Raw genomic sequence first — 27,203 nt, forward strand, 5'->3', positions numbered from 1 at the left:
TAGACGCGCTTGGCCAGCTTCTGGAGCCTGTTTCGAGCGACTCGAGCAAAGACTTTCCCCACTATGCTGAGCAGGGAGATTCCACGGTAGTTGTTGCAGTCACCTTTGCGCGGTCACCTTTGTTTTTATAGAGGGTGATGATATTGGCATCGCACATTTCCTGAGGTACTGCTCCCTCGTCCCAGCACAGGCATAGCAGTTCATGTAGTGCTGAGAGTATAGCAGGCTTGGCACTCTTGGTTTTTTCAGGGGTAATGCTGTCCTTCCCAGGGGCTTTTCCGCTGGCCAGAGAATCAATGGCATCACTGAGTTCCGATTTTGTTGGCTGTATGTCCAGCTCATCCATGACTGGTAGAGTCGTGAATGAGCTGGACATACAGCCAACAAAATTGGAACTCAGTGATGCCATTGAGTGAGAGCACACTATGATCATAGTCACAGATAATGTCATTTGTGACTTCAGTTAAGCCATCTGAATACTGTAGCAAATGCACACTCTGATTGGAAAGATTCATACATGGAGTTGTGGGAAAGCTGGGCATGGATTTTTTGGAGGTGTGAACACATTCAATGACTTGAGAGGAAATGGAGGTTGGAAATTGATTACAGTTTGCATGGACACAGAGTTGGGGGTGGGGTAGGCTTTCAAAGGGAGGGGGGCAGTACCTGAGATAGAGAAACCATTTCCGGTGGCATCTAGAAAAGGGTCCAGGAAGACAAGTTGGGTTGTCAACATTTTAGTGGAAATGGGGTCAAGGAAGCAGGATGTGAGTCTCATTGACAAGGTGAGCTTAGAGACAGCATTACCACAGTGACTACACTTTAAAAGTACTTGATTTGCTGTAAAGCACTCTGGGCATCCTTCGGCCATGAAGGGTGCTATATAAATGCACGTATTTCTTTTCTTTATAGGAGAGAGAAACAGAGATGTGATTTCACGGCTTGGCAGCAGGGTTGGGGTGAGAGGGTGGGCCTTTGATGAATTGTCTCAATTTTAGTGACAAAGAAGTTCATAAAGTTCCCTGCACTTCTTGTTCAAGGTGAGGGTAGCGGGGGAAGGCACAGGGGAGCAGCATCTAAGGAGACCGCAGATTGTTCGAGAAAAGAAACTCAGTTATCTTCGCTTTCCAGAATGATCCTTGAGTACTTAACAATTTTAGCTATACTGAGTGAGAGGTTAATGGAAGCTTCAGGGCGCAATACAGCATGAGGATTTTAAAGGAGAGGCAAGATTGACAGAATAAGATGGTGGCTTAACATCAAATATTCTCTGAGCCTGTGTATCTTAGTTTCAATGGGGATGATGTGCAACAAGACAGTGCAGGACAAGACACAGTCAGCAAAAAGAGTATTGAAAAAATCTAATATACAGGCGATGAAGATGTGCAGTACAGTTTCCATGGTGTTAAGGAGAGAAAGCAGGCAATGTTGCAAAAGTGAAAATAAGTTATGAAGTCTGAAGTATAGCTCAGAGTCAACAAGCCACCAAGGTCTAGCTTGGGTGCACATCCAGGGAGGGGGATGGAATAGATGATGAGGGAGACATCTGGAATGTAGTCCTTTCCCTCCTGTAGTGTACTGAGCTCAGTTTACAATAGAAACAACAAATGCAGATATAAAAGTATAATTACAATGTTCCTGCATTTATGTTCAGATTTTAAAATAGTTTCACTTTGGTACTGACCCTCCAGATCTTGTAATTTTTGAAAGAAAAATAAATTTCTCCAACTGAACAGCATAAAGAAAACAAAAAACCTACCTCGGTTTGGTCTCCAGAGCCTGTCCATTCCATGCCTCATTAGCACAATCCTTGCCAGTTCTGTGAATGACTCAATGATGTTAAAGTTGCACAAAGGGCTAACTTCAAAGAATGTCATGCCTTGCCGTTCAGCATAAGCCTGAGCCTGTTCTGTAGACACCTGCCGCTTAAAAGCCAAGTGAAGACGATTCCCAACCAGGATCTTAGGCACACCTGGGGCATGCTGAGGAAGGAAGAAAAGGACAATGTAATAAGAACCAGAAAAGTAGAATAGTAGTTATGTTAAATGACTAGTAATCCAGAAGCATGGACAAATGATCCAAAGATGTGAGTTCAAATCCCACCACGGCAGCTGGGGAATTTATATTCAGTTAATCAAATAAATCTGTAATAAAAAGTGAGCATCAGTAATGGTGACCATGTAACCACTGGTTGTTGTAAAAACCGTCTAGTTCACTAACGTCCTTTAGGTAAAGAAATATGACGTCCTTACCTGATCTAGCCTATATGTGACTCTACAGCCACAGCATTGTGGTTGATTTTCAACTGCCCTCTGAAATCATCTAGCAAGTCAGTCAGTTATAGTTACTATATCCTTTTCGCAATATGAAGACCAGAAAAGGTGCCCTGTATTTTGTTGTAGTCTTCAGTATTGACTATGTCCTAATATATAAGAAAGAGAGAATTTTGCAAAAGTGTATATCCCAAAGTTGCACCAATATTTTTGCTGTCCACGTATCGCTGTTGACTTTGTCAGTTCCGAAGAAGGGTCACTGACCCGAAACGTTAACTCTGCTTCTCTTTCTACAGATGCTGCCAGACCTGCTGAGTGAATCCAGCATTTCTTGTTTTTGTTATCGCTGTTGACTTCCCTGCCTAATGCTATTCTAAGGTTGAATCCTATGACTTGAAGTGGGCCTGGCCAACTTATCTTTCCCACATATGTCAAGACTGGAGAATTTTTAGCTATGAGGAATAATTGAGTGGACTGCAGTTGTTTTCCCTTGGAGCAAAGGAGGCTGAAGGAAGATTTTAATTGAAGTGTATAAAATACGAGGGGCCGAGATAGAGTGAATAGGAAAGACCTATTTCCCTTAGCAGAGACGTCAATAACCAGTGGCACAGTTCAAAGTAATTGGGAGAAGAATTATAGGGGAGTTGAGAAATGTTTTCACCCAGAGGGTAGTGGAGATCTAGAGCTCACTGTCTGAAAAGATGTTAGAGGCAGAAACACACTTCACATTTTAAAAGTATGGACATGCATGTGAAGTGCCATAACCTACAGGGCTACGGACCAAGAGCTGGAAAGTGGGAATAGGCTGGATAGCAGCACTGACACGATGGGCTGAATGGCCTCCTTCTGTGCTGTAAATTTCTATGATTTTCTTTCTATACCAAACCACTACAACAATGTATAAGAACAAAACCAGACATCTACCTGGCATTGATTGAGACACTGGATTTGGACGTGACAGTTCTTCTGAGTAACAGCTGGGGACTTGTGCCAAAATTGGGATATCTATCTCCACTGAATAATCAAGTAACTACCTGTCACAGATGCATCTATCCACGACAGTATTGGTAGGAGTGACTACTGCACAGTCCTTGTGTCTTTGCACTCCATCATGTTGTGTAGCAGTACCACTGTACTAAATGGGATAGTTTCAGCAAAGATCTAGCAACTCAAAGAGGCACTGTGGGCCATCAGCTGCATTAGAATTGTATTCCACCACAATCTCTCAAGGCCTGGCACATTCCTCACTCTACCATTACCATCAAGCCAGGGGACCAACCTTGACTCAATGAAGAGTGCAGCAGAGCATGCCAGGAGCAGCACCAGGCATATATAAAAATGAGGTGCCAACCTGGTGAAGCACAGGACTACATGCATGATAAACAGTGGAAGCAGCATGCTAAGCAATCCCACAATTAACACATCAGATCAAAGCTCTGCAGTCCTGTCACATCCAGTTGCGAATTGTGGACAAAGCCATAAATGTTTCTAAACCTCCACACAAATTTTCTAGTTTTTAAAGTCCAGGAATGATGCTTGCCCTTGGAAACAAGGTATATTTTGTTTCAAATTATCTAAGATTTCCTCTATATATCTTGGGATATTACTGATTGTATTAGTGAGCCTAAAAGGATAGAGCCTATAATTCAAACTCCTGCTGTAATAAACACAAACTGTGTCACAGGTAATATCCAACCTAGATAGTTTTCAATATTATTTTACCCCTTTTTTCATTGAATTTAGAGGGGAGATTTATAGATCGGATTCAACAGATGTCATATTTTCAAATTTTAAATTGTAATCAAGTTTGGCAAAAGTCTCCAAATTAAATGTAGCAACTGTGATTAAACAGGAATTATATAGCTTTATACAATATAACAGATCTTTAAACATCCACCAGCACAGTGGTGTGTTTTCTTTCTCTAATTTTTGGTAAATATACTCATGTGTGTCCTCTTGGAATGCTTCAAGACAATTTAAATGGTCATGGTATCACAGCAAGTGTTACAGCAAAGATAGGAAAGGGGAACTTAAATCTTGTCTCGATGCATTAGCAACAGACAGTTTGGAAACACAAGGACACAGATTGATATAAACATCCAGCTTGATAAAAAGGCTCATACTCTGATAAGAGAAGCATTGCTAAGATACCATATACCACAGTAAAAGATCATAGAACCATAGAAAAATTACGGCACAGAAGGAGGTCATTCAGCCCATTGTGTCCGTGCCGGCCAAAAAAAAAGCCGCCCAATCTATTCCCACCTTCTAGCACCTGGTCCATAGCCTCGCAGGTTACAGCATGTCAGTTCATGTCCAGGTGCCTTTTAAATGAGTTGAGGGTTTCTGCCTCCACCACCATTCCTGGCAGTGAATTCCACACATCCACCACCCTCTGGGTGAAAAAGTTTTTCCTCATGTCCCCTCTAATCCTTCTATCTACCACCTTAAATCCATGACCCCTGGTAAGTGACCTCTCCGCTACGGGAAACTCTATCTAGGCCCCTCATAATTTTGTACACCTCACTTAAGTCACCTCTCAGCCTCCTCCGTTCGAAAGAAAACAACCCTGGCCTATCCAATCTTTCCTCATAGCTGCAACTTTCAAGCCCTGGCAACAGTCTTGTACATCTCCTCTGTACTCTCTCCAGAGCAATTATGTCCTTCCTGTAATGCGGTGACCAGAACTGTACGCAATACTCCAGCTGTGGCCTAACCAGCGTTTTAAACAGTTCCAGCATTACATCCCTGCTTTTGAATTCTATACCTCGGCCAATAAAAGAGAGCATTCTATTTGCCTTCTTCACCACTCTATCTACCTGTCCTGCCACTTTCAGGGACCTGTGGACATGCACTCCAAGGTCTCTCACTTCTTCTACCCCTCTCAATATCCTGCCATTTATTATGTAGTCCTTGCTTTGTTTGCCCTCCCCAAATGCATTACCTCACACTTCTCTGGATTGAATTCCATTTGCCATTTTTCCGCACACTCAACCAAACCATTGATATCTTTCTGGAGTCTGCAGCTATCCTCTTCACTATCAACTACACGGCCAATTTTTGTGTCGTCGGCAAATTTTCCAATCATGCCTCCCACATTTCAGTCCAAATCATTAATATATACCACAAACAGCAAGTGACCCAACACTAAACCCTTTGGAACACCACTGGAAACAGCTTTCCATTCGCAAAAACATCCGTTGACTACTACCCTTTGTTTCCCATCACTGACAATTCTGAATCCAACCTGCCACATTCCCCTGTATCCCATGGGCTTTCATTTACTGGCCAGTCTGCCATGCGGGACTTTGTCAAATGCCTTACTAAAATCCATGCAGACCACATCCACTGTACTACCCTCATCAATCCTTCTTGTTACTTCCTCAAAAAACTCAATCAAGTAAGTAAGATGTGACCTTCCTGTAACAAATCCATGCTGACTATCCCTGATTAATCCATGCCTTTCTAAGTGGTAGTTTATCCCGGCCTTCAGAATTGTTTCCATTGATTTACCCACCACCAAGGTCAGACTGACCGGCCTATAATTATTTGGCCTATCCCTCGCACCCTTTTTAAACGATGGTTATAATTTGCAGACCTCCAATCTTCTGTCATCTCGCCCGTATCCAGTGAGGATTTGAAGATAATCCTCAGCGCATCCGCAAGAATAACCAAGGTGGGCTCCTTTAACAACCTGGGATGCAATCCACCCAGCCCTGGCGATTTATCCACTTTCAAGGATGTCAGACCCTCCAGTACTTCCTCTCTCATTATGCTTATCGTATCTTATATTTCACACTCCTCCTCTTTAACTACAATATCTACATCAACCTTCTCCTTTGTGAAGACAGAGACAAGAAACCCATTAAAAACCCTGCCCACATCTTCTGCATCCACACATAAGTTCCCTTGTACATCTCTGATAGACTAACCTGCAAGGGAAGGGTAGGACCAATGAACTTACTGTATTATAACCAAAGCTTGTAGTTCAGAGTTAAAGGCCAAAAAGATTATAAGCAAGGGAAACACCTAAAAATACAGCCTCAGCTAAACATGCAACTGCATAACACGTGGGCATAGGCCAAGTATAAAAATAGAACCTGTTCCTCCTGACCCAGGCAGAGCATTCTCGGGGTGGGCAGGAGCTAAGCAGTCGCACAAACGGCTTGGAGGGCTGGAGCTGGTTGCTCGATGCCTTGGAACCACAGGATGTGTGGTTCCCTTGGGGTCACAGTGCTCTCAGGGTCAGTCAGACGTTCATAGACATGCAGTTAGCGGAGAACTGAAAGCGATCACTCCATGCCTGCGAACTAGATTGTATTAATTCCATATCATCTTGTCATTTAATATAACACTGTGGAACAGTTACAGAAATCTAATGCTATTAGTCAATAAATAAAGCTTGTCGGACTAACAACTCATTGTTGTGACAATAACTAAGGAGGAAATGCTCCAATGTGTCCCATTTAATTTTTAGGATTAAAGTAAATTAAACTGAAAATAGAGACATGTTGTCGAAGCTTTTCGTCTTGCACTCAGCAGGACCATCTGCAAGAATAAGCAATGTGGGGCTCCCAGCACAGGGCCAAAACTACGAGGGGATCCTCGCCTCTACATTTTTTCTGACCCCTGGAGCGATCCTCTGGTCTTCTGGGGTCAAAGTTTAAGGAGGTGGGGTCCCTGTCCCTTTAACACTCAATAGGAATGGGGATGCCACCCCCAGAGCTGTTGGCCAATTACAGGGCCAGCAGCTCAACAGTATTGGCAGCGCTACCAGGAGCAGTGGCCACTGCTGGTACTGCAGAGGCCTTGGACCCAGGCCCAGCATTGGAACCCCAGGCCCGAGGTAGGTGAGGCGGAGTCAGCGGGGCCGGTCGGGAAGGCACCGGCGAGGGGAGTTGGGGGATAAGCATTCAGTCCAGGGGGAGGGTTATCCCGAGGGGTAAGTGGTTCCCAGTTGGGCGGGGGGGGGAGGAATCCTCCATGGGCCACGAATTTCCCAGGAAGGAGGAACCCACCCCCCCAAGACTGCAGGGAGGGCCCAGTAGTGGCAGAAAGAGGCCCTTATTTGGCCTCTAGCAAGAAGGCAGACGTCAGCCTATCCCGCCCCCGAGAAGATCCGATCCAGCAATCCTGGTGTCGGATTCTGTGGTTGCCGCTGCCGCTCAGATTCTTCTGCCCCCACCCTCCCTGCCACGGAACCCGACCCCGGCCTGGGAACAAAATCCAGCCCAATTTGTTCCAAGTTAGTTAATCCTAGTTTGATGATAGTAAAGGCTTGGGAATGGTGGCAGGGAAGAGAGAACTAGACTCTGGGCAGGATTTTTCTTCCGGGTCCCAAACCCATCACTGTTCCCCCCATTAATTGGCCTGGTGATGGGTTTGGCAGCCTATTAGCAGCCACAGAGGCAGGATTATTCAAGTGCGGGCACAATTTAAAGAGACCATGGCAGCCATTTCACTGCTTTACTTTCAGTTGGGAAGATCATAGAATCATTGAATCATAGAATGTCTCAGGAGAGGCAGAGGCCTGGAACGTGAAGCAGGGCAGCTTCTTGATTTACGGATATGGCCTGGAGGTCCTCTGAGGCCGTGAAGGAGGTCCTTTTCCCGCAGGGTGGCAGCGGAAGCCACTGACCCAGGTCAAGCAGGCCTGGATAGAGACAGCTCACAGTCAACAGAAGGAGCATGGTGTGCAGAAACTGGATCCAGTGTAGGAAGAGGCTTTATGACCTGGTATGCTCTGGCAAGGTGGGCACAACCCAGAACTCTCAGAACAGGCCTCTGGGTATTCACTCTCCAGCAGTCACACCAGCTCAAGAGCCTGAGGCCGCATGCTGCTCCTGAACATGGGAAGAGTGTGCGCCCAGGGAAATTACTGACTCCTCAAAATGGTTCAGAGCTATAGTGCTGCTGAGGACCTGCCAGCACTGAAACATGCAGCTTTTAATTAATTGGAGCATCTGGCATTGGCCATAGAGGCCAGCAATGCCTCATCACATTCTCTTTTGTCCATACAGGAGAAACAGACTCATAATGCCTTGCAAGAGGGCCCAGACGGGAGGAGGGAATTCCTACCTTTATGTCATCAGCGCCATGGAGGAGGAAGCCATGGACTTTTTCAGGGTAACAGACCACGAGGAAGCTGGGCAAGGTAAAATGGACATCCGTGGTGGAGATGGTGATTAGACAGTGCAATGCTTTCATTAAGGGGGTGCATTGCACTCCACTCCGAATGACAGCATGCCGAAGACTAAGTTGAACTGGGAACCTCAGCACTGCTTTCTGCTTTTCAAGGCTCATTCTCATGATGTCTTCTTGTGTCTCCCAGAGATGCAGACATTGAGGCAATGATACCAACTCCCTCACCATCACCAGGCCAAGCACAGCAATATCAGAGCTCCAAAGAGGCACCGTCACACCTTACATCAGCGCAGATACAGTCACCTTGGTGGGTCTTGTGCACAACTAGACAGTGTGGTACTGGGTGATGAGCACAGCACTACTGTGCAGGAAGAGGTGCCAGAAGCAGAGGCAGCTGTGGACAGTCACCTTAGGAGGATAGAAGACAGATTGGGCACAGATGCAGGGCCTCAGGAGTCACAGGAAAGGAGGCTCTACCTAGACCAGCAGCAATAGACGTGCTTCTGCATGTCAAAGTTCCCTAAGGCAGAATGGAGGGGTCCAAACAGCTCACGAGCACCACCATAGCTCAGGGCTTCGAATGCATGAACTCTTCCATTGAGCGAGTGGCCAATCTCATGGATAGCCACATGCAGCAGCACTTGGAGTGCCTGCAAGAACATTCACGGGATGCATTCAGTGGTGCTGATGGTGCAGGAATGTCTGGAGAGAATGCCAGTTGTGCCCCAGCTAATGCTCCCCTCTAGCCATCCAGCGCACCAGCCACAGACTGAGGCACTCACCAAGGAGGATGAGGGTGCCATCATCATCATCAGCCTCCTTACCCCTCCGACAGAGGGAGCATCTGTGCACAGGGCCCAGTGACAGAGGCTGCCCCTGCAACTAGCACTTCCATGACAAAGACGATAGATTGTGTGTTCAATGGAAGTGTTAGCACAGACAGCTCAGAGTAAGTTCCAGACCATGCTGTTGCTCCTGGGTCAGAGGGGTGCAGATGAAATGATCCCGATGAGACAAATTGAGCCCCACGCCGGGCTCGCCTACCTCCCTGTGCAGCTGGGGCACCTCAGTGTTCTGCATAAGCCCCCACTCCTCTTCTTCCTCCGATGAGTTGTGTCCTTCCAGAATTTCACCCTCCTCAAGGTCCACAAATTTCTCGAGAGCCATGTTATGGAGGGCGCAGCAAACCACAACAACCCCTGCAGGAATGTATTGCAGGGTGACACCCAACCAGACCAGGCACCCGAACCCCATCTTCAGGAGCCTAATGGCCTGCTCAATCGCTTCTGTGCCTGTCTCTGGCTCTTGTAGGGGGGTAACTAGCCATCTCTTCAAGGATATCCCTTGTCCCCTAGAATCCATCCACAGCATTTGGGGGGTGGAGTCAAGAGCTACAGCAGCCTGTACTACCAGAGGATCAAAAAGAGTCATGGCAGCTGCCAGGAAAGGAAACACACACCTGGAGGAAGCCCTTGTAGTCGCAGACCTGCTGAATGTTGATGGAGTGGAAGCTCTTCCAGTTGATGAATCTGACTGGCTGGTCACATGGGTGCAAGCAATTGGGAATCCAGCGATGGAGACAAAACCAACTGCCCTCTGTGTCTGCGAGACTGTGGCTGTCTGGAATTGAATGTACCGTCCAGCTCTTGCAAAGAGGGCATCAATGACCTGCAAGTTGCAATGGTTTGTAGCTGTTGGTGAGATTCCATCAAAGTCCGCAGATGATCCTTGGAAGGAGCCAGAAGCCAAGAAGTTCAAGGTTATTGTGACTTTGACTGCTACTGGGAGGACATGACGAGAAACGGGAGGCAAAGGAGGAGATTGCTGGGACCCTGGCAGAGATTTTTGTATCATCGTTAGCCACAGGTGAGGTACTGGAAGACTGGAGGATAGCTAATCTTGTGCCTTTATTTAAGAAGGGCAGCAGGGATAAGCCAGGGAACTACAGGCCGGTGAGCCTTACATCAGTGGTGGGAAAGTTATTGGAAGGGATTCTGAGAGACAGGATTTATATGCATTTGGAAAGGCATAGTCTGATTAGGGATAGTCAGCATGGCTTTGTGCGTGGGAAATCATGGCTCACGAATTTGATTGAGTTTTTCGAGGAGGTGACCAAGAAGATTGATGAGGGAAGGGCGATGGAGGTTGTCTACATGGACTTTAGCAAGGCCTTTGACAAGGTCCCGCATGGTAGGCTGGTCCAGAAGGTTCAAACACATGGGATCCAGGGTGAGCTAGCCAACTGGATACAAAATTGGCTTGGTGATAGGAGGCAGAGGGTGGTAGTGGAGGGTTGTTATTCAGTTTGGAGGCCGGTGACCAGTGGTGTGCCGCAGGGATCGGTGCTAGGCCCTCTGTTGTTTGTCATATATATTAATGACTTGGATGTGAATGTAGGGGGCATGATTAGTAAGTTTGCAGATGACATCAAAATTGGTGGTATAGTGAACAGTGAAGAAGGTTGTCTAAGGTTACAACAGGATATAGATCAACTGGGAAAGCGGGCAAGGGATTGGCAAATGGAATTTAACACAGACAAGTGCGAAATGACGCATTTTGGGAAGTTAAACCAGGGTAGGACATAGACAGTGAATGGCAGGGCCCTGGGGAGTGTTCTTGAGCAGAGAGACCTTGGGGTGCAAGTACATAGTTCCCTGAAAGTGGCAAGACAGGTAGACAGGGTGGTGAAGGCAGCGTATGGCATGCTTGCCTTCATCAGCCGAGGCATTGAGTACAAGAGTTGGGACATCATGTTACAGTTGTACATAACGTTGGTTAGGGCGCATTTGGAGTACTGTGTGCCGTTCTGGTCGCCGCACTACAGGAAAGATGTGATTAAGCTAGAGTGGGTGCAGAAAAGATTCACAAGGATGTTGCCTTGTTTGGAGGACTTGAGTTATAAACACAGATTGGATAGGCTGAGTCTGTTTTCCTTGGGCGAAGGAGGCTGAGAGGGGACATGATAGAGGTATATAAAATTATAAGAGGCATAGATAGGGTAGATAGTCGGAGTCTGTTTCCAATGGTAGGGCTGACTAAAACTAGAGGGCATAGACTTAAGGTGAGAGGGAGGAGGTTTAAAGGGGATCAAAGGGGTAAATTTTTCACACAAAGAATAGTGGGTATCTGAAATGAGCTGCCTGAGGAGGTGGTGGAGGCAGGAACAGTAGCAACATTTAAGAGGCATCTGGACAGGTACTTGAATGAGCAAGGCATAGAGGGATATGGAATTAATGTAGGCTGGTGGGATTAGTATAGATAGGCATTGTGGTCGGCATGGATGCGGTGGGCCTGTTTCTATGCTGTAGACTCTATGACTCTATAAACACTGCAAGGTCTTTGGCAACAAGGACACAAATCTCTGCCTGTCTGGAGAGTTGCAGTCTCCTGTGGCACTGGCTCTCGGTCATCTCAAGTAGCTCCTTCTTTGCTGGTAGATCCTATGTTGAGGGTATGCCCTCTGTTGCCGTCTTGCACCTCGTCCCGCTCCTCTGCCCTCCTGATGTCCAGGGCGATGCCCTTCCTGTGGAGGGTGTAGTTCATCACCACTGGATCCAAAATACAAGAGTTGTGCCCCCATTGCCAGCTACTGCCTTCCTTGTGTTCAGGTCGCTCCCAATAGTGTTTGAAAGCTTTGCCCTCTCCTAAGCCCTGCAATACCAATAGAGCGACAACCCCCTGAACCTCCCGATGGCACCTGAGTGCCAATGGCCAAGACCCTTCTGCGCTGTTCATAGAGCCCACCTCATTTCCCTGGGATGGCCATGACTGGTTTCCTACTGTGTCTGCCTCAAACAGCATGTGCAGCCTTTGCGCCCCTGTCAAAATCAGAACATGGCCCTTAAAGTGCTCTTTAACAATATTAACTGGCACTGTTCATGAATCAGGATGGCCACCACCCGCCCAAGCGAAACTCGCTGGTGCCAGGAATGGCAATGGGAAACCACCACGTTGGATGGCACCTGTATTTTCGGCCCCCGCCCGCCTCCATTTCTGCCCCTGGCGGGACATGAAAATTCAGCCCTCTGTCTCAGTATCTCATATATGAGTGTGGAAAATTCTGTTATTGAGTCCTTATACAGTCTTGAAAGTAAAAGCTGCTGACACTGTTCTACCTCACACATGTACCAACGCGATATGAGTTGTTGGCTTTGAGGGGGTTTGTGGGGTCCGCAGGTGTGCAAGTGGGGAGAGACATACACAGAAAGAGAGAGAGAGAGAGAGAGAAACAGCAAAATTGGATTAAGAATATTTTACAAATCAAACACTAGACTACACAATGATGTGAACAAAGGAAATCACAATCACATCAGGCCAATTAGAAATCTCTAAAATTGTAAAAAAAAAATCAGCAGGATGTCATTTTAATAGAAACGCCCATGTCTAATTAAAATAAAACCCACAAATTTAAAGTTCACCTGTGCTGGATTATTTTTACATACGAACTCTCCTTTTATTCCCTCCCACCCTTTGCTTTTCAGTTGTCTGACACTGTGCACTTTGTTGAAAAGATCAGAGGTTAACCTGTTTCGACACCTACTCTCAAAACGTTGCAGCAAAGTGCACTAATTCCTATTAGATCAGTTTCCTGTTGGTTCTTCTCCAGAACAGAGCCAAGAACATGCTGATGATGAAACAGCAGCAACCGTGTTCTACCGCTGCATGCACCAGCATGTTTGTACTGCTCTACCAAAGGTAATTTTTAAAAAATTCATTCACAGGATGGGAGTGTCACTGACAAGGCCAGCATTTATTGCCCATCCCTAATCGTCCTCAAAAAGGTGATGGTGAGCTGCCTTCTTAACCACCGCAGTCTGTGTGGTGAAGATACTCCCACAGTATTGTCAGGGACAGAGCTCTAGGATTTTGACCGAGCGACAATGAAGGAATGGCAATATGTTTCCAAGCCAAGATGGTGTGAGATTTAGAGGGGAACTTGCAGGCGGTGCTGTTCCCATGCGTCCTCTCCTTCTGGTGATACATGTCTTGGGTTTGGGAGATGCTGTTCATGAAGCTTTGGCGAGTTACTGCAGTGCATCTTTTAGATGGCACACACTGCAGCCAAAGTGCACCGGTGCTGGAGGGAGTGAATGTTTAAGATGGTGGATGGGATGCCAATCAAGCAGGCTGCTTTGTCTTGGATAGTGCCGAGCTCCTTGAGTGTTATTGGAGCTGCACTCATGTAGGGAAATGGAGTGTATTGGATCACACTCCTGACTTGTGCCTTAGAAAGGCTTTGGGAAGTCACTCATGACAGAGTAACCAGCCTTTGACTTGCTGTAGCCACAGTATTTATGTGGGTCATCCAGTTAAGTTTAGTTATGTGACCCCCACCCCCCAGGATATTGATGGTGGAGGATTTTTATTTTTATTTTATTTTATTTAGAGATACAGCACTGAAACAGGCCCTTCGGCCCACCGAGTCTGTGCCGACCATCAACCACCCATTTATACTAATCCTACATTAATCCCATTACCCTCTCACATCCCCACCTTCCCTTAATCCCCCTACCACCTACCTACACTCGGGTGATGGTAATGCCATTGCATATCAAGGGAAGGTGGTTAGACTCTCATGTTGGAGATAGTCATTGCCTGACACTTGTGTGGTATGAATGATACTTGCCATTTATCAGTCCAAGCCTGAATGTTGTCCAGGTCTTGCTGCATGCAAGCATGAACTGCTTCATTATCTGAAGAACTACAAATGGAACTGAACACCATGCAATCAACAGCAAACATCCTCTCTTCTGATCTTAGGTTGGAGCGAAGGTCACTGATGAAGAGGGTGAAGGTGGTTGGGCCTAGGACACCACCCAGAGACACTCCTGCAGCGATGTCCAGGGCTGTTATGAATAGCATCGAGGGGAGGCAGTGATGTTGTGGTAATGACACAAGAATAGTAATCCAGAGCCCAGGTTAAAACTCTGGGGACATGGGTTCAAATCTCACCATGGCAGATGGTGAAATTTGACTTCAATTAAGAAACCTGGAATTAAAAAGCTAGTTTCATGGTGATCATGAAACCATTGTGTTTTTACAACAATTGACATCTGGTTCACTAATGTCCTTTACGGAAGGAAATCTGCCATCTTTACCTGATCTGACCTACATGCGACTCCAGACCCACAGCAATATCATTGACTCTTAAATGCCCTTTGAAATAGCCTGGCAAGCCACTCAGTTCACGGGCAATTAGGGATGGGAAATAAATGCTGGCCTTGCCAGCGACGCCCACATCCCATGAAAGAATTTTTAAAAACCACAACCATCTTCCTTTGTGCTAAGTCTGACTCCAGTCAGTGGATTTCTTTTTCAATTTTACCAGGGCTCTTTCATGGGTAGGCGGTGGCATAGTGGTATTATCACTGGACTAATAACCCAGAGACACAGGGTATTTCTCTGGGGACATGGGTTCGAATCCCACCACTGCAGAAGGTGGAATTAGAATTTAATTAATAAATCTGGAATTAAAAGCTAGTCTAATGATGGCCATGAAACCATTGTCAATTGTTGTAAAAACCCATCTGGTTCACTAATGTCCTTTAGGGAAGGAAATCTGCCATCCTTACCTGGGCTGCTGTCCTTACATGTGACTCCAGACCCACAGCAATGTGGTTAACTCTTACATGCCCTCTGAAATGGCCCGGCATGCCACTCAGTTGTAGCTACAAAGTCAATAAAAAGGAATGAAACCGGACGGACCACCCGGCATCGAACTAGGCACCGGAAACGACAACGGCAAACCCAGCCCTGTCGACCCTGCAAAGTCCTCCTTACTAACATCTGGGGGTTTGTGCCAAACTTGGGAGAGCTGTCCCACAGATTAGTCAAGCAACAGCCTGACACAGTCATACTCACAGAATCATACCTTACAGACAATGTCCCAGACACTGGCATCACCATCCCCAGGTATGTCCTGTCCCACCGGCAGGACAGACCCACCAGAGGTGGTGGCACAGTGGTATACAGTAGGGAGGGAGTTGTCCTGGGAGTCCTCAACATGGACTCCAGACCCCATGAAGTCTCATGGCATGAGGTCAAACATGGGCAAGGTAACCTCCTACTGATTACCACCTACCACCCTCCCTCAGCTGATGACTCAGTACTCCACCATGTTGAACACCACTTGGAGGGTGCACTGAGGGTGGCAAGGGCACAAAATGTACTCTGGGTGGGGGACTTCAATGTCCATCACCAAGAGTGGCTCGGTAGCACCACTACTGACCGAGCTGGCCGAGTCCGAAAGGACATAGCTGCTAGACTGGGTCTGCGGCAGGTGGTGGGGGAATCAAGAGGGAAAAACATACTAGACCTCATCCTCACCAATCTGCCTGCTGCAAATGCTTCTGTCCATGACTGTATTGGTAGGTGTGACCACTGCACAGTCCCTGTGGAGACGGATTCCCGCCTTCACATTAAGGATACCGTCCATCGTGTTGTGTGGCACTATCACCGTGCTAAATGATTTCAAACACATCTAGCAATGCAAAACTGGGCATCCATGAGGCGCTGTGGGCCATCAGCAGCAGCAGAATTGTACTCAACCACAATCTGTAACCTCATGGCCCGGCATATCCCCCACTCTACCATTACCATCAAGCCAGGAGACCAACCCTGGTTCAATGAAGAGTGCAGGAGGGCATGCCAGGAGCAGCACCAGGCATACCTCAAAATGAGGTGTCAACCTGGTGAAGCTACAACACAGGACTATCTGTGTGCCAAACTGCATAAGCAGCATGATAGACAGAGCTAAGCGATCCCATAACCAACGGATCAGATCTAAGCTCTGCAGTCCTGCCACATCCAGCCGTGAATGGTGGTGGACAATTAAACAACTAACTGGAGGAGGTGGCTGCACAAATATCCCCATCCTCAATGATGGGGCAGCCCAGCACATCAGTGCGAAAGATAAAGCTGAAGCTTTTGGAACAATCTTCAGCCAGAAGTGCCGAGTTGATGATCCATCTCGGCCTCCTCCTGAAGCACCAGCATCACAGATGCCAGACTTCAGCCAATTCGATTCACTCTGCGTGATATCAAAAAACGACTGAAGGCACTGGATACTGCAAAAACTATGGGCCCTGACAATATTCCGGCAATAGTACTGAAGACCTGTGCTCCAGAACTTGCTGCGCCCCTAGCCAAGCTGTTCCAGTACAGCTACAACACTGGCATCTATCCTGCAATGTGGAAAATTGCCCAGGTATGTCCTGTACACAAACAGCAGGACAAGTCCAACCCGGCCAATTACCGCCCCATCAGCCTACTCTCAATCATCAATAAACTGATGGAAGGTGTCATCAACAGTGCCATCAAGCAGCACTTGCTCAGCAATAACCTGCTCAGTGACGCTCAGTTTGGGTTCCGCCAGGGCCACTCAGCTCTTGACCTCATTACAGCCTTGGTTCAAACATGGACAAAAGAGCTGAACTCAAGAGGTGAGGTGAGAGTGACTGCCCTTGACATCAAGGCAGCATTTGACCGAGTATGGCATCAAGGAGCCCTAGCAAAACTGAGGTCAATGGGAATCAGGGTGAAAACCCTCCGCTGGCTGGAGTCATACCTAGCACAAAGGAAGATGGTTGTGGTTGTTGGAGGTCAATCATATGAGCTCCAGGACATCACTGCAGGAGTTCCTCAGGGTAGTGTCCTAGGCCCAACCATCTTCAGCTGCTTCATCAATGACCTTCCTTCAATCATAAGGTCAGATGTGGGGATGTTCGCTGATGATTGCACAATGTTCAGCAACATTTGTGACTCCTCAGATACTGAAGCAGTACGTGTAGAAATGCAGCAAGACCTGGACAATATCCAGGCTTGGGCTGATAAGTGGCAAGTAACATTTGCACCACACAAGTGCCAGGCAATGACCATCTCCAACAAGAGAGAATCCAACCATCTCCCCTTGACATTCAACAGCATTACCATCGCTGAATCCCCCACTATCAACATCCTAGGGGCTACCATTGACCAGAAACTGAACTGGAGGAGCCATATAAATACCGTGGCTACAAGAGCAGGTCAGAGATTAGGAATCCTGAGGCGGGTAACTCACCTCCTGACTCCCCAAACCCTGTCCACCATCTACAAGGCACAAATCAGGAGTGTGATGGAATACTCTCCACTTGCCTGGATGGGTGCAGCACCAACAACACTCAAGAAGCTCGACACCATCCAGGACAAAGCAGCCCGCTTGATTGGCACCCCATCTACAAACATGCACTCCCTCCACCATCAACGCACAGTGGCAGCAGTGTGTACCATCTACAGGATACACCAAGGCTCCTTAGACAGCACCTTCCAAACCAGTGACCTCTACCAACAAGAAGGACAAGGGCAGCAAATACATGGGAACACCACCACCTGCAAGTTCCCCTCCAAGTCACACGCCATCCTGACTTGGAACTATATCACCATTCCTTCACTGTCGCTGGGTCAAAATCCTGGAACTCCCTTCCCAACAGCGCTGTGGGTATACCTACCCCAAATGGACTGCAGTGGTTCAAGGCGGCAGCTCACCACCACCTTCTCAAGGGTAATTAGGGATGGGCAATAAATGCTGGCCTGGCCAGCGTCGCCCACATCCCATGAATGAAACAAAAAATGCCACACATGGTCAAATGCTGCCTTGATGTCAAGGACAGTCACTCACACCTCACCTCTGGAACTCAGCTCTTCTGTCCATTTAAGGACCAAGGGTGCACTGAGGTCTGGAGCCAAGTGGTGCTGGTGGAATCAAGTTTCACAAATACCCAACACAAAATATATCACAGTACAGGTTAACTAATCTGTTGTCAGCATTACTACTATTGTCATTCACCTTCCTTTTCTATTAGCTTGTCTTTCAATTTCTTTTTTTCACCAATACATTACTTTACTAATAGAATCCTATTTGAACTAATCCAGCACAACAATAACTTCTGTATTACAGTTTAATGCACCATGAAAATATTGTTAAAAATCACAAATTGCCTTTTACAATTTAAATCAGAACAGAAACAGACTAATTTGTCTCCAACAGAAATTCCAATAACATGGACTCCCTTCTACCTCGGCACCGAGTCAGTCACCATCACTCACAAACCACTAGATTTGAAATGTACCTTACCTCATCTATCTCCTTGATCCATCTGTCGATACCATCAAATGACCAGCGATTTGTAATATCGTAGACCAAGATCACACCCTATGAATTTCAAAGAAAGCTTGTATAAATTCAGTTGTTTACTAAATGTCTTGCAATTCACCAAAGAAAATTTTACAACAAGACATTCTCTTAACTTTCCGGCTATCAGTGCCTATCCTTTTTCACTTAGAAATGTACTCCCATACCTTCTTTCACAGATCTTTTTCCTATTCATTACTCCTTTTACTGGTTTTAACTTTCCACCTTTCTATTCTTTTGTTTCTTCCTGCTTCTCAAACTCCTTTGCCTTAGCTATACTGTTATTCCTTATTAACAGCACTTGTTTTTATTACTTTCTCGTTTCCTTTCTCAATATCTTTATTATGTCCTCAACTGCAAATATACGCAAATTAAATATCGAATTACTTGTGTATCTGCCTTTTAGTACAGAAACCCCTTTTGAGATTTGTTGTTGCTTGACAACAATGTAATAATTTTACAATGAATGTGTCTATTGGCAGAGGTATCAGCAATCATCTTTAATCATATTTCATCAACATATGAACATAATAACATAGGAAATAGGAGCTGGATTAGGCCATTCAGCCCCTCAAGCCTGCCCCGCCATTCAATATCATGGCAGATCTGCCCCAGACCTCAACTCCTCTTTCGTGATAGCTCCTCATAGCCCTCAACTCCCCGATATTTCAAAGATTTATCTACCTCCTCTTTAAATACTTCCAGTGGTCTAGCCTCCACAACTCTCTGGGGTAGAGAATTCCAGACATTCACAAGAGGAAATTCCTTCATATCTCAGTTTTAAATGAGTGTCCCCTTATTCTGTAACTATGTCCCCTAGTTCGAGATTCCACCACTAGTGGAAACATCTTCTCAACATCTACCCCGTCAAGCCCACTCAGAATCTTGTACTTTTCAAAAAGATCACCCCTCATTCTTCTAAACTCTGATGAATAAAAGCCTAACCTGTTTAGCCGTTCTTGATAAGTCAACCCCTTCATCCCAGGAATCAGCCTAGTGAATCTCTTTTGAACTGCTTCCAATGCCAATATATCATTTCTTAAATACGGGGACCAGAACTCCCCACAGTACTCCAGGTGCGGCCTCACCAACGCCATGTACAGTTGTAACAAGACTTCCCTACTTTTAAACTCCAACCGCGTCGCAATAAAGGCCAAAATTCCATTTGCCTTCTTAAATTTTTGCTGCACCTGCATGCTAACGTTTCATCCACAAGAACACCCAGATCCCTCTGTGCTGCACCTTTTTTGGAGACTCTCTCCATTAAATAATAGTCTGCCTTTTGATTCTTCCTACCAAAGTGCATGACCTCACACTTTCCTACATTAAACTCCATCTGCCAAGTTTTTGTCCACTCACTCAATCTATCTATATCGCCTTGCAGATTCCTTATGTCCTCATCACAACATGCCCTCCCACCTATTTTTGTATTGTCAGCAAATTTGGATATATTACACTCTGCCCCCTCCTCCAAGTCATTAATATTGATCGTAAATAATTGAGACCCTAGGACTGATCCTTGTGGCACTCCACTAGTTACGTCTTTCCAACCTGAAAAAGACCCATTAATCCTGACTCTCTGTCTTCTGTGAGTTAACCAATCCTCAATCCATGCCATTACATTACCCTCAATACCGTGAGCTCCTATCTTGTGCAATAATCTTTTATGTGGCACCTTATCGAATGCCTTCTGGAAATCCAAATACACTACATCTACTGGTTCCCCTTTAACAACTCTGCTTGTTATATCCTCAAAGAACTCAAGCAAATTTGTCAAACATGATTTCCCTTTCACAAAACCATGTTCACTCTGTTTGATTGCATTAAGCTTTTCTAAATGTTCTGCTATTTCTTCCTTAATAATGGACTGTAGCATTTTACCAACGACCGATGTTAGGCTGACTGGCCTATAGTTTCCTGCTTTTTGTCCCCCTCTCTTCTTGAACAGGGGCATCACATTAGCGGTTTTCCAATTCGCTGGGACCCTCCCGGAATCCAGTGAGTTCTGGAGTATTTCGACCAATGCCTCCACTCTCTCTGCAGCCACTTCCTTTAAAACCCTTGGATGCAGGCCATCAGGTCCTGGCAACTTGTCTGCCTTTAGTCCCATTAGTTTGTCAAATACTTTGTCCCTCGTGATAGAGAAATTATGATATGAAATCGCCCAGTGGCTCAACTCCCAACCAGGTTCTTTGTTTTGCCATATATTTTTATCTCTTATTAATAGTCCCTTTTAAATTCGTTTACAGTTTCTTTCTCAACTCTTTCCACATATGCAAGCAAATTAAACAATCCATGAAATATAGGTGCCATGCAATAGGATTCTATCTTTATTCTCCCTGGTGCTGGTCATTCATACTTGCTTGTCACAGTTCTTAGCCCGGCTGCTAGACGGAGCAGCAAGACAACACAGGTATCCCATCCAAGCCCAAAACAAAGAAAAACACACATTTTCTAGCCTGTGCAATCCAAATTATGCCTCTGAATAGCTAATATGGCAAAAATAATAACAATGACCAAGAGCACACAAATTATTCTGGCTGTAAGAACGCATTGTATTTTGCATGAATGAGAAAAGTAATAAAAAAGGAGCAATGTTCTGCATTTGGTCCTTGCTAATGTTAGAACCATAAAATGATAAAGCATGGAAGAAGGCCAATCAATCCATGGTGCCTATGCCGGCTCTTCAGTAGAGTAATCCAATTAGTCCTACTCCACTTCTCTTTTCCTATATTCCTGTAAATTTTTCCTTCAAATATTTATTCAATTTGCTTTCAAACGTTACTATTGAATCTACTTCCATCACCCTTTCAGGCAGTGCATTCCAGATCATAACAACTCACTGCATAAAAAAAGTGTTTCCTCATGTCACCATTGATTCTTTTGCCAATCACCCTAAACCAGTGTCCTCTGGTTACTGGAAATACTCAGCAGGCCTGGCATTATCTATGGAGAGAGAAGCAGAGTTAACGTTTCAGGTCAGTGACCTTTCATCAGAACTGGCAAAGGTTAGAAATGTAATAGGTTTTATGCAAATAAAGCAGGGGTGGGGGAAAAGAGAACAAAAGGGGAGGTGTTGAAAGCACAGAGGGCCGAGAAATTAATTGACAAGGAGGTCATGGGGCAAAGGGTGTGCTAAAGGTGTGTTGAAAGACAAAGCATTCATGCAGAGAGGGTGTTAAATGACAGAATGAACAGCCCTAGCCAAAAGGACAAACATGAAAAAAAAAAGTAGGCAGGCACATGGTAAAAAAATAACAAACTAAAATAAAATTTAAAAAAAATAAAAATGGGCCAGTCATTCTCTGAAATTATTGAACTCAATGTTCAGTCCAGTCAGCTGTAGCGTGCCTAATCGGTAAATGAGGCGCTGTTCCTCGAGCTCGCGTTGATGTTCACTGGAACACTGCAGCAAGCCCAGGACAGAGATGTGGGCAGGAGAGCAGGCGGGGTGTGTTGAAATGGCAAGCGATAGGAAGCTCAGGGTCATGTTTTCGGACTGAGCGGAGGTGTTCCGCAAATCGGTCACTCAATCTGCGTTTGGTCTCCCCAATGTAGAGGAGACCGCATTGTTAGCAGTGAATACAGTATACTAAATTGAAAGTACAAGTAAATCGCTGCTTCACCTGAAAAGAGTGTTTTGGGCCCTGGATAATGAGAAGAGAGGAGGTAAAAGGGCAGGTATTACACCTCCTGTGACTGGAAGGGAAGGTGCTGTGGGAAGGGGATGAGATGTCGGGATTAATGGAGTGTTGCGGAGGGAACGATCCCTTCACAACGACGTTCCCCCTACAACATCCTGGTCCACTCCTCCATTACCCCCGACAGCTCGTCCCCTTCCCTTCCAATTGCAGGAGGTGTAATAATGCAAGCTCGAGGAACAGCACCTCATTTACCGATTAGGCACGCTACAGTTGACCAGACTGAACATTGAGTTCAATAATTTCAGAGAATGACTGGCCCTTATTTATTTTTAATTTTAGTTTCGTTTGTTTCATCATTCTTTTTTTTAGCCATGTGCCTGCCCACATTTTTTTTTCATGTTTGTGCTTTTGGCTAGGGCTGTTCATTATTCTGTCATTTAACACCCTCTCTGCACGAACGCTTTGTCTTTCACCACACCATAAGCACACTCTTTGCCTCATGACCTCCCTGTCAGTTAATCTCTCCGGTCCTCTGTCCTATCAACACTTTCCCTTTTGTTATTTTTTTCCCCCACCCCCGCTTTATTTGCTTAAAATCTATTACATTTCTAACCTTTGACAGTTCTGATGAAAGGTCACTGACCTGAAACATTAACTCTGCTTCTCTCTCCAATGATGCTGCCAGACCTGCTGAGTATTTCCAGCACTTTTTTTTTTCTCAGATTTCCAACATCTGCAGTATTTTGCTTTTATCCTCTGGTTACGGATCCTCCTACTATTGGAAATGGTTCCTCCTCATTTACTCTATCAAAACCCTTCATGATTTTGAACCCCTCAAATCTCCTCAAACTTTCTCTGCCCGAAGGAAAGCAACACAAGCTTTTCCGGCCTCTCAACATAATTGAAGTCCCTCATCCCTGGTACCATTCTTGTGAACCTCTTCTGCACCTTCTCAAAGGCCTTGATATCTTCTCTCAAGTGTGGTGCCTCGAACTGAATACAATACTCCAGCTGAGGCCTAACCAGTGTTTTATAAAGGCTTCGCACAACATCTTTGCTTTTGTACTCTATTAATAAAGCCAAGGATCCCACTTTTTTAAAAAACAGCCTTCTCAACTTGTTCTGCTCCTTCATATACCTACAGGTCTCTCTGTTCCTGCACCCACTTTAACATTGCACCCTTTAGTTCTCATTTCCTCTCCTCATTCTTCCGCCCAAAATGTCTTACTTCACACTTCTCTGTATTAAATGTCATCTGCCAAGTGTCTGCTCATTTTACCAGTCTATGTCCTCCTGAAGTCTGTTACCTCATGGTTTACTACATCTGTTGTCAAATATTTCCTAAAATGGAATGCAAAATACTGTTTAAAAATAGAGACAGGCTGAATTTCTTTTCTTTGGAGCAGGTAAAAATATATTTAAGATGCACTATGTGGGCGATGGACTAACAAAATACACTGCTAATATATTAGAATTCTGTGCACATTGTATTTTGCAGTGCTCCGCATAAAATGTAATTTAAAATGGCAAAGAAACACTGGCTCAATTGATAAAAGCACCAAGATTTACAAACACAATACAAACATTTCAAACACTTAAGGAATCTAATTTATAGGCAAAGACACAGGCAATTTCATTAGAAACTGTTACAAACATCCATTAATTTAAGGTTAATACTCTCCTTCATGTTGGTGTCATTACCTGACTCTCTGAAAATTCTTGGTTGAAACCATCAACATCAGACCAGGCAGTGTGTAATCACTGCACACATGAATAATGCTATTAATCACAATTTCCGTCAACAGACATTCAATTTACCCAAGACTTGAACAATAAAAATATAGCTGCTACATCTCCCTTATGTTAATATCTGGGGGCCATGATTTGATTCATAAACTTTAAATCAATAAGCCTGCCAGTGTGACAAAGCGCTCTTCATCTACCCATATATATTAATTTCAGTTTATACCACAAACTATTTTGGAAATGAGTTTAAATTCCTGGGTTCTCATGAGACAATATCAATATTTTCACTTTGTTACATGGCTTTTCATCCTTCTAAAAAAGTATTCTATCCAATTTATCACATAATCAGTGAATGAAAGCTAAACTATGTTTGTGTAAGACAGCCACTACCACAAAAAAAGTACAAAATTCACATATTTTGTGACAACTTGATTTAAGGATGAGTAAATAAATTACAATCAAACTCATTGTTACAAATCCACGGGAATATGCAGCATCTCCACCAAAATAGGCATCTTTAGCTTGGATCATGGGACGTTTGCGACAACTAGATTATAATATCAGCTACTTTGAAATATAACTTATTCTATCAGATGAAATAATGTTTCAACGTTGTGCAAATTTAATCTGATGTTTAGCGATTTAGGTTAGTAGTTCAATGCACGAGCATCTAAAGGTTTCAGCCCTTTAAGTTCAGGTTAAAATTCAGTTTCAATTTGCAAGATCACTTACAAAAATGGCTAATTTTGTTTGGTGACTTTCTGCACATCAGGGCCAGGAAGGTAATATATGAAATATTTGTTCCTATTTTTTTTTCCACAGTGTGTAGGTTGTCTGTCTGCAGTGACCATAATGCATCTTAACTCCAAACTCAAAATAATACTCCTTACTGCATCTGTGTGACAACTATTTTACTCATATCCTTCTCCCTCCAAGAGAGGTGCCAATTATTGCTGCATTGTTGACAGTTTTGTGTAGTATAATAGTGCACACTATAAACTGGTCTGTGTGCTCAACTTGATTAACTTATACTGCAGCTATAAATCTGAAACCAATTACTGTCTCGATCCAACTGAAATTCTCATGTTCAGGACACAGTTCTACATGTGTGCGTATGTGTGTGTGTGTATTGAGACATGCTGTTGAAGCTTTGTGAGCAACGTGGCTCACTCACGCTTGCTAGAAGCTACTATATTCATACGCAGGAACCTGTCCTCTGCAGGCAAAAAGGAACATATCCAGGCATTGCACCTTTTTTGAAATAAACAAAAGCATAGGGGACAATAGTTCCCTGGTGTATCTTCCATGGCAACGTCTTGATCAATCAGAGTCAACTTTCCAAACAATTAGCACCCTTTTCTCATGTCGTATAAATCGTTGCTCCCTTTGAAATTTGGCATTCTTGCGTCAGTCCTGATGAGTGCAAGATGAAAAGCTTCAACAGCATGTCTCTTTTCTCAGCAATACTCAAGTTCTGTACTACCAAATGACTATGCGCACACGCAGACCTCCTGTCCCAAGGGTTAGAGTGTAAACATCCTGGGTGAGAGCACAGCACTTGCAGTCTCTAAATATTTAAACCTGTATAAGTTTTAAAAATGTGCTCAGGAGACTGAAGGGGTCCCTTGGTTGGGGGCAGAAGAGTAAGGAAGTAATTTGCATTTATGTAGTATCTTTCACAAACTCAGGACATCACAAAGCGTTTTACAGCCAATACAATGTTTTTTTAAAAAATTATAGCGTAAATGCAATGAAGGGAAACATGGCAGACAATTTATGCACAAGATCCCACGCAAAGCAATGAGACAAATGACCAGATAATCTATTTTAGCAATGTTGTTTGAGGGATAAATATTGGCCTGAACACCAGGATTACTCCCATGCTCTTATTCAAAAAGTGTCATGGGATCGTTTACATCTACCTGCAAGGGAAGATAGGACCTTGGTTTAACATTTCATCCAAATGATAGCATTTCTGACAGTGCAACATTTCCTCTAGAGTGAGACTTGAACCCATAGCTTTCTGAATCAAAGGCAAGCATGCTACCATTGAGCTAAGGCTGATATCTTCTCGACCACTATTGCCATCTTTAGTCTGGAAGAACAGAATGTTTGCACCAGAGTACAATATTTAGTACTTTAAAACAGCACTTGCGCAATCTGACAAAATACCGTATCAACTCTAAAAATATAATGTAATCTTTAGCAATTTAAGTTAGTAATTGAGTACACAAATATCTAAAGTTTTCAGCACTTCACACACTATTAGCCTAAATTAAATAAGACAGCCCTAACTAGGGCATCTCAGACTTTCCTCTGGAGTTAAACCAGGCAATTATAAAAAGAAATTGAGAAGTCTATGTGGGAGAAACCATAAATAAAAAAAGAATTCACACTGCATACATCATGACCTGATTCTAAGTCTTTAACAAAACCTCTCTGCTATCTATATTAGGTTCCATTTTAACATTAAATACTTTCTCTTTCCACCCATCCCAATCCCAGCTACCAAGGATGAAAAATTGAGAACATGCCTGAGTTATTGTGTAGTGACCAGAATAGATCGCATAAAACACATTTATGAATATATTGAACAGTAGTGAAGTTGGACATGAGGCGACCAAACATCCAAAATCTGGAGTCATAAACAAAAAAATCAATACAGCAATAAAACAAAAAATTGCATTTATATAGCAACTTTAAATGTAGTAAAAACATCAGGAGGTGCTTCACATGAGTCATAAGAAAAAGTTTGACCCTTAGCCATGAGCCATATGAAAAGATATTATGGCAGGTGACCAAAAGCTTGGTCAATGAGGTAGGTTTTAAAGTAGCAACTTAAAAAGGTGAGAGGAGACAGGCAGACAGCTTTAGGGAGAGAATTCCAGAGCTTGTGGCCTGGGCAGCTGAAGGCATGGTTGCAATGGTGGATTGATGAAAATCAAGGGTACAGTCAGGTGGTCAGAATTGGGAATAATTTTGGCCTCAAGTACTCCCCTACTCACCTTTTAATAGTCCCATGGGATCCTTTACACTCAACTGGACAAGGATTTGGAGTCTCGGTTTAACACCTCATCCAAAAGACAGCACTCCAACAATGTAGTACTCACACAGTTAGTGAGAAATGGGTGGAGTTTGTGACAGGGGCTTAAGCTAATGTCTTCAGTGCTTCCAGAATGGAGCTTGAGGAAGCTGTGACTCTAATACATGACTCCAACAAGCTATCTG

General features: G+C 44.5%; 1 protein-coding gene across 2 annotated transcripts in view; it reads right to left on the bottom strand.

Moving 5' to 3' along the window:
• The window catches only part of LOC137384248 (ras-related protein Rab-40B), a 164,334-nt gene that overhangs the window by 18,744 nt on the left and 118,387 nt on the right, over positions 1-27,203 (bottom strand). Inside the window, exons 4-5 of one of the 2 annotated variants that reach the window (XM_068057988.1) lie at positions 18,529-18,606; positions 1,760-1,982 (exon numbers count right to left, since the gene is read on the bottom strand). In XM_068057988.1, the coding sequence (XP_067914089.1) occupies positions 1,760-1,982; positions 18,529-18,606 (301 nt within the window). The remainder of the gene's footprint in view (positions 1-1,759; positions 1,983-18,528; positions 18,607-27,203) is intronic. The other variant, XM_068057989.1, reaches the window with a different exon arrangement.

This window comes from Heterodontus francisci, chromosome 26, assembly GCF_036365525.1.
Source record: "Heterodontus francisci isolate sHetFra1 chromosome 26, sHetFra1.hap1, whole genome shotgun sequence".
Lineage (NCBI taxonomy): Eukaryota > Metazoa > Chordata > Chondrichthyes > Heterodontiformes > Heterodontidae > Heterodontus > Heterodontus francisci.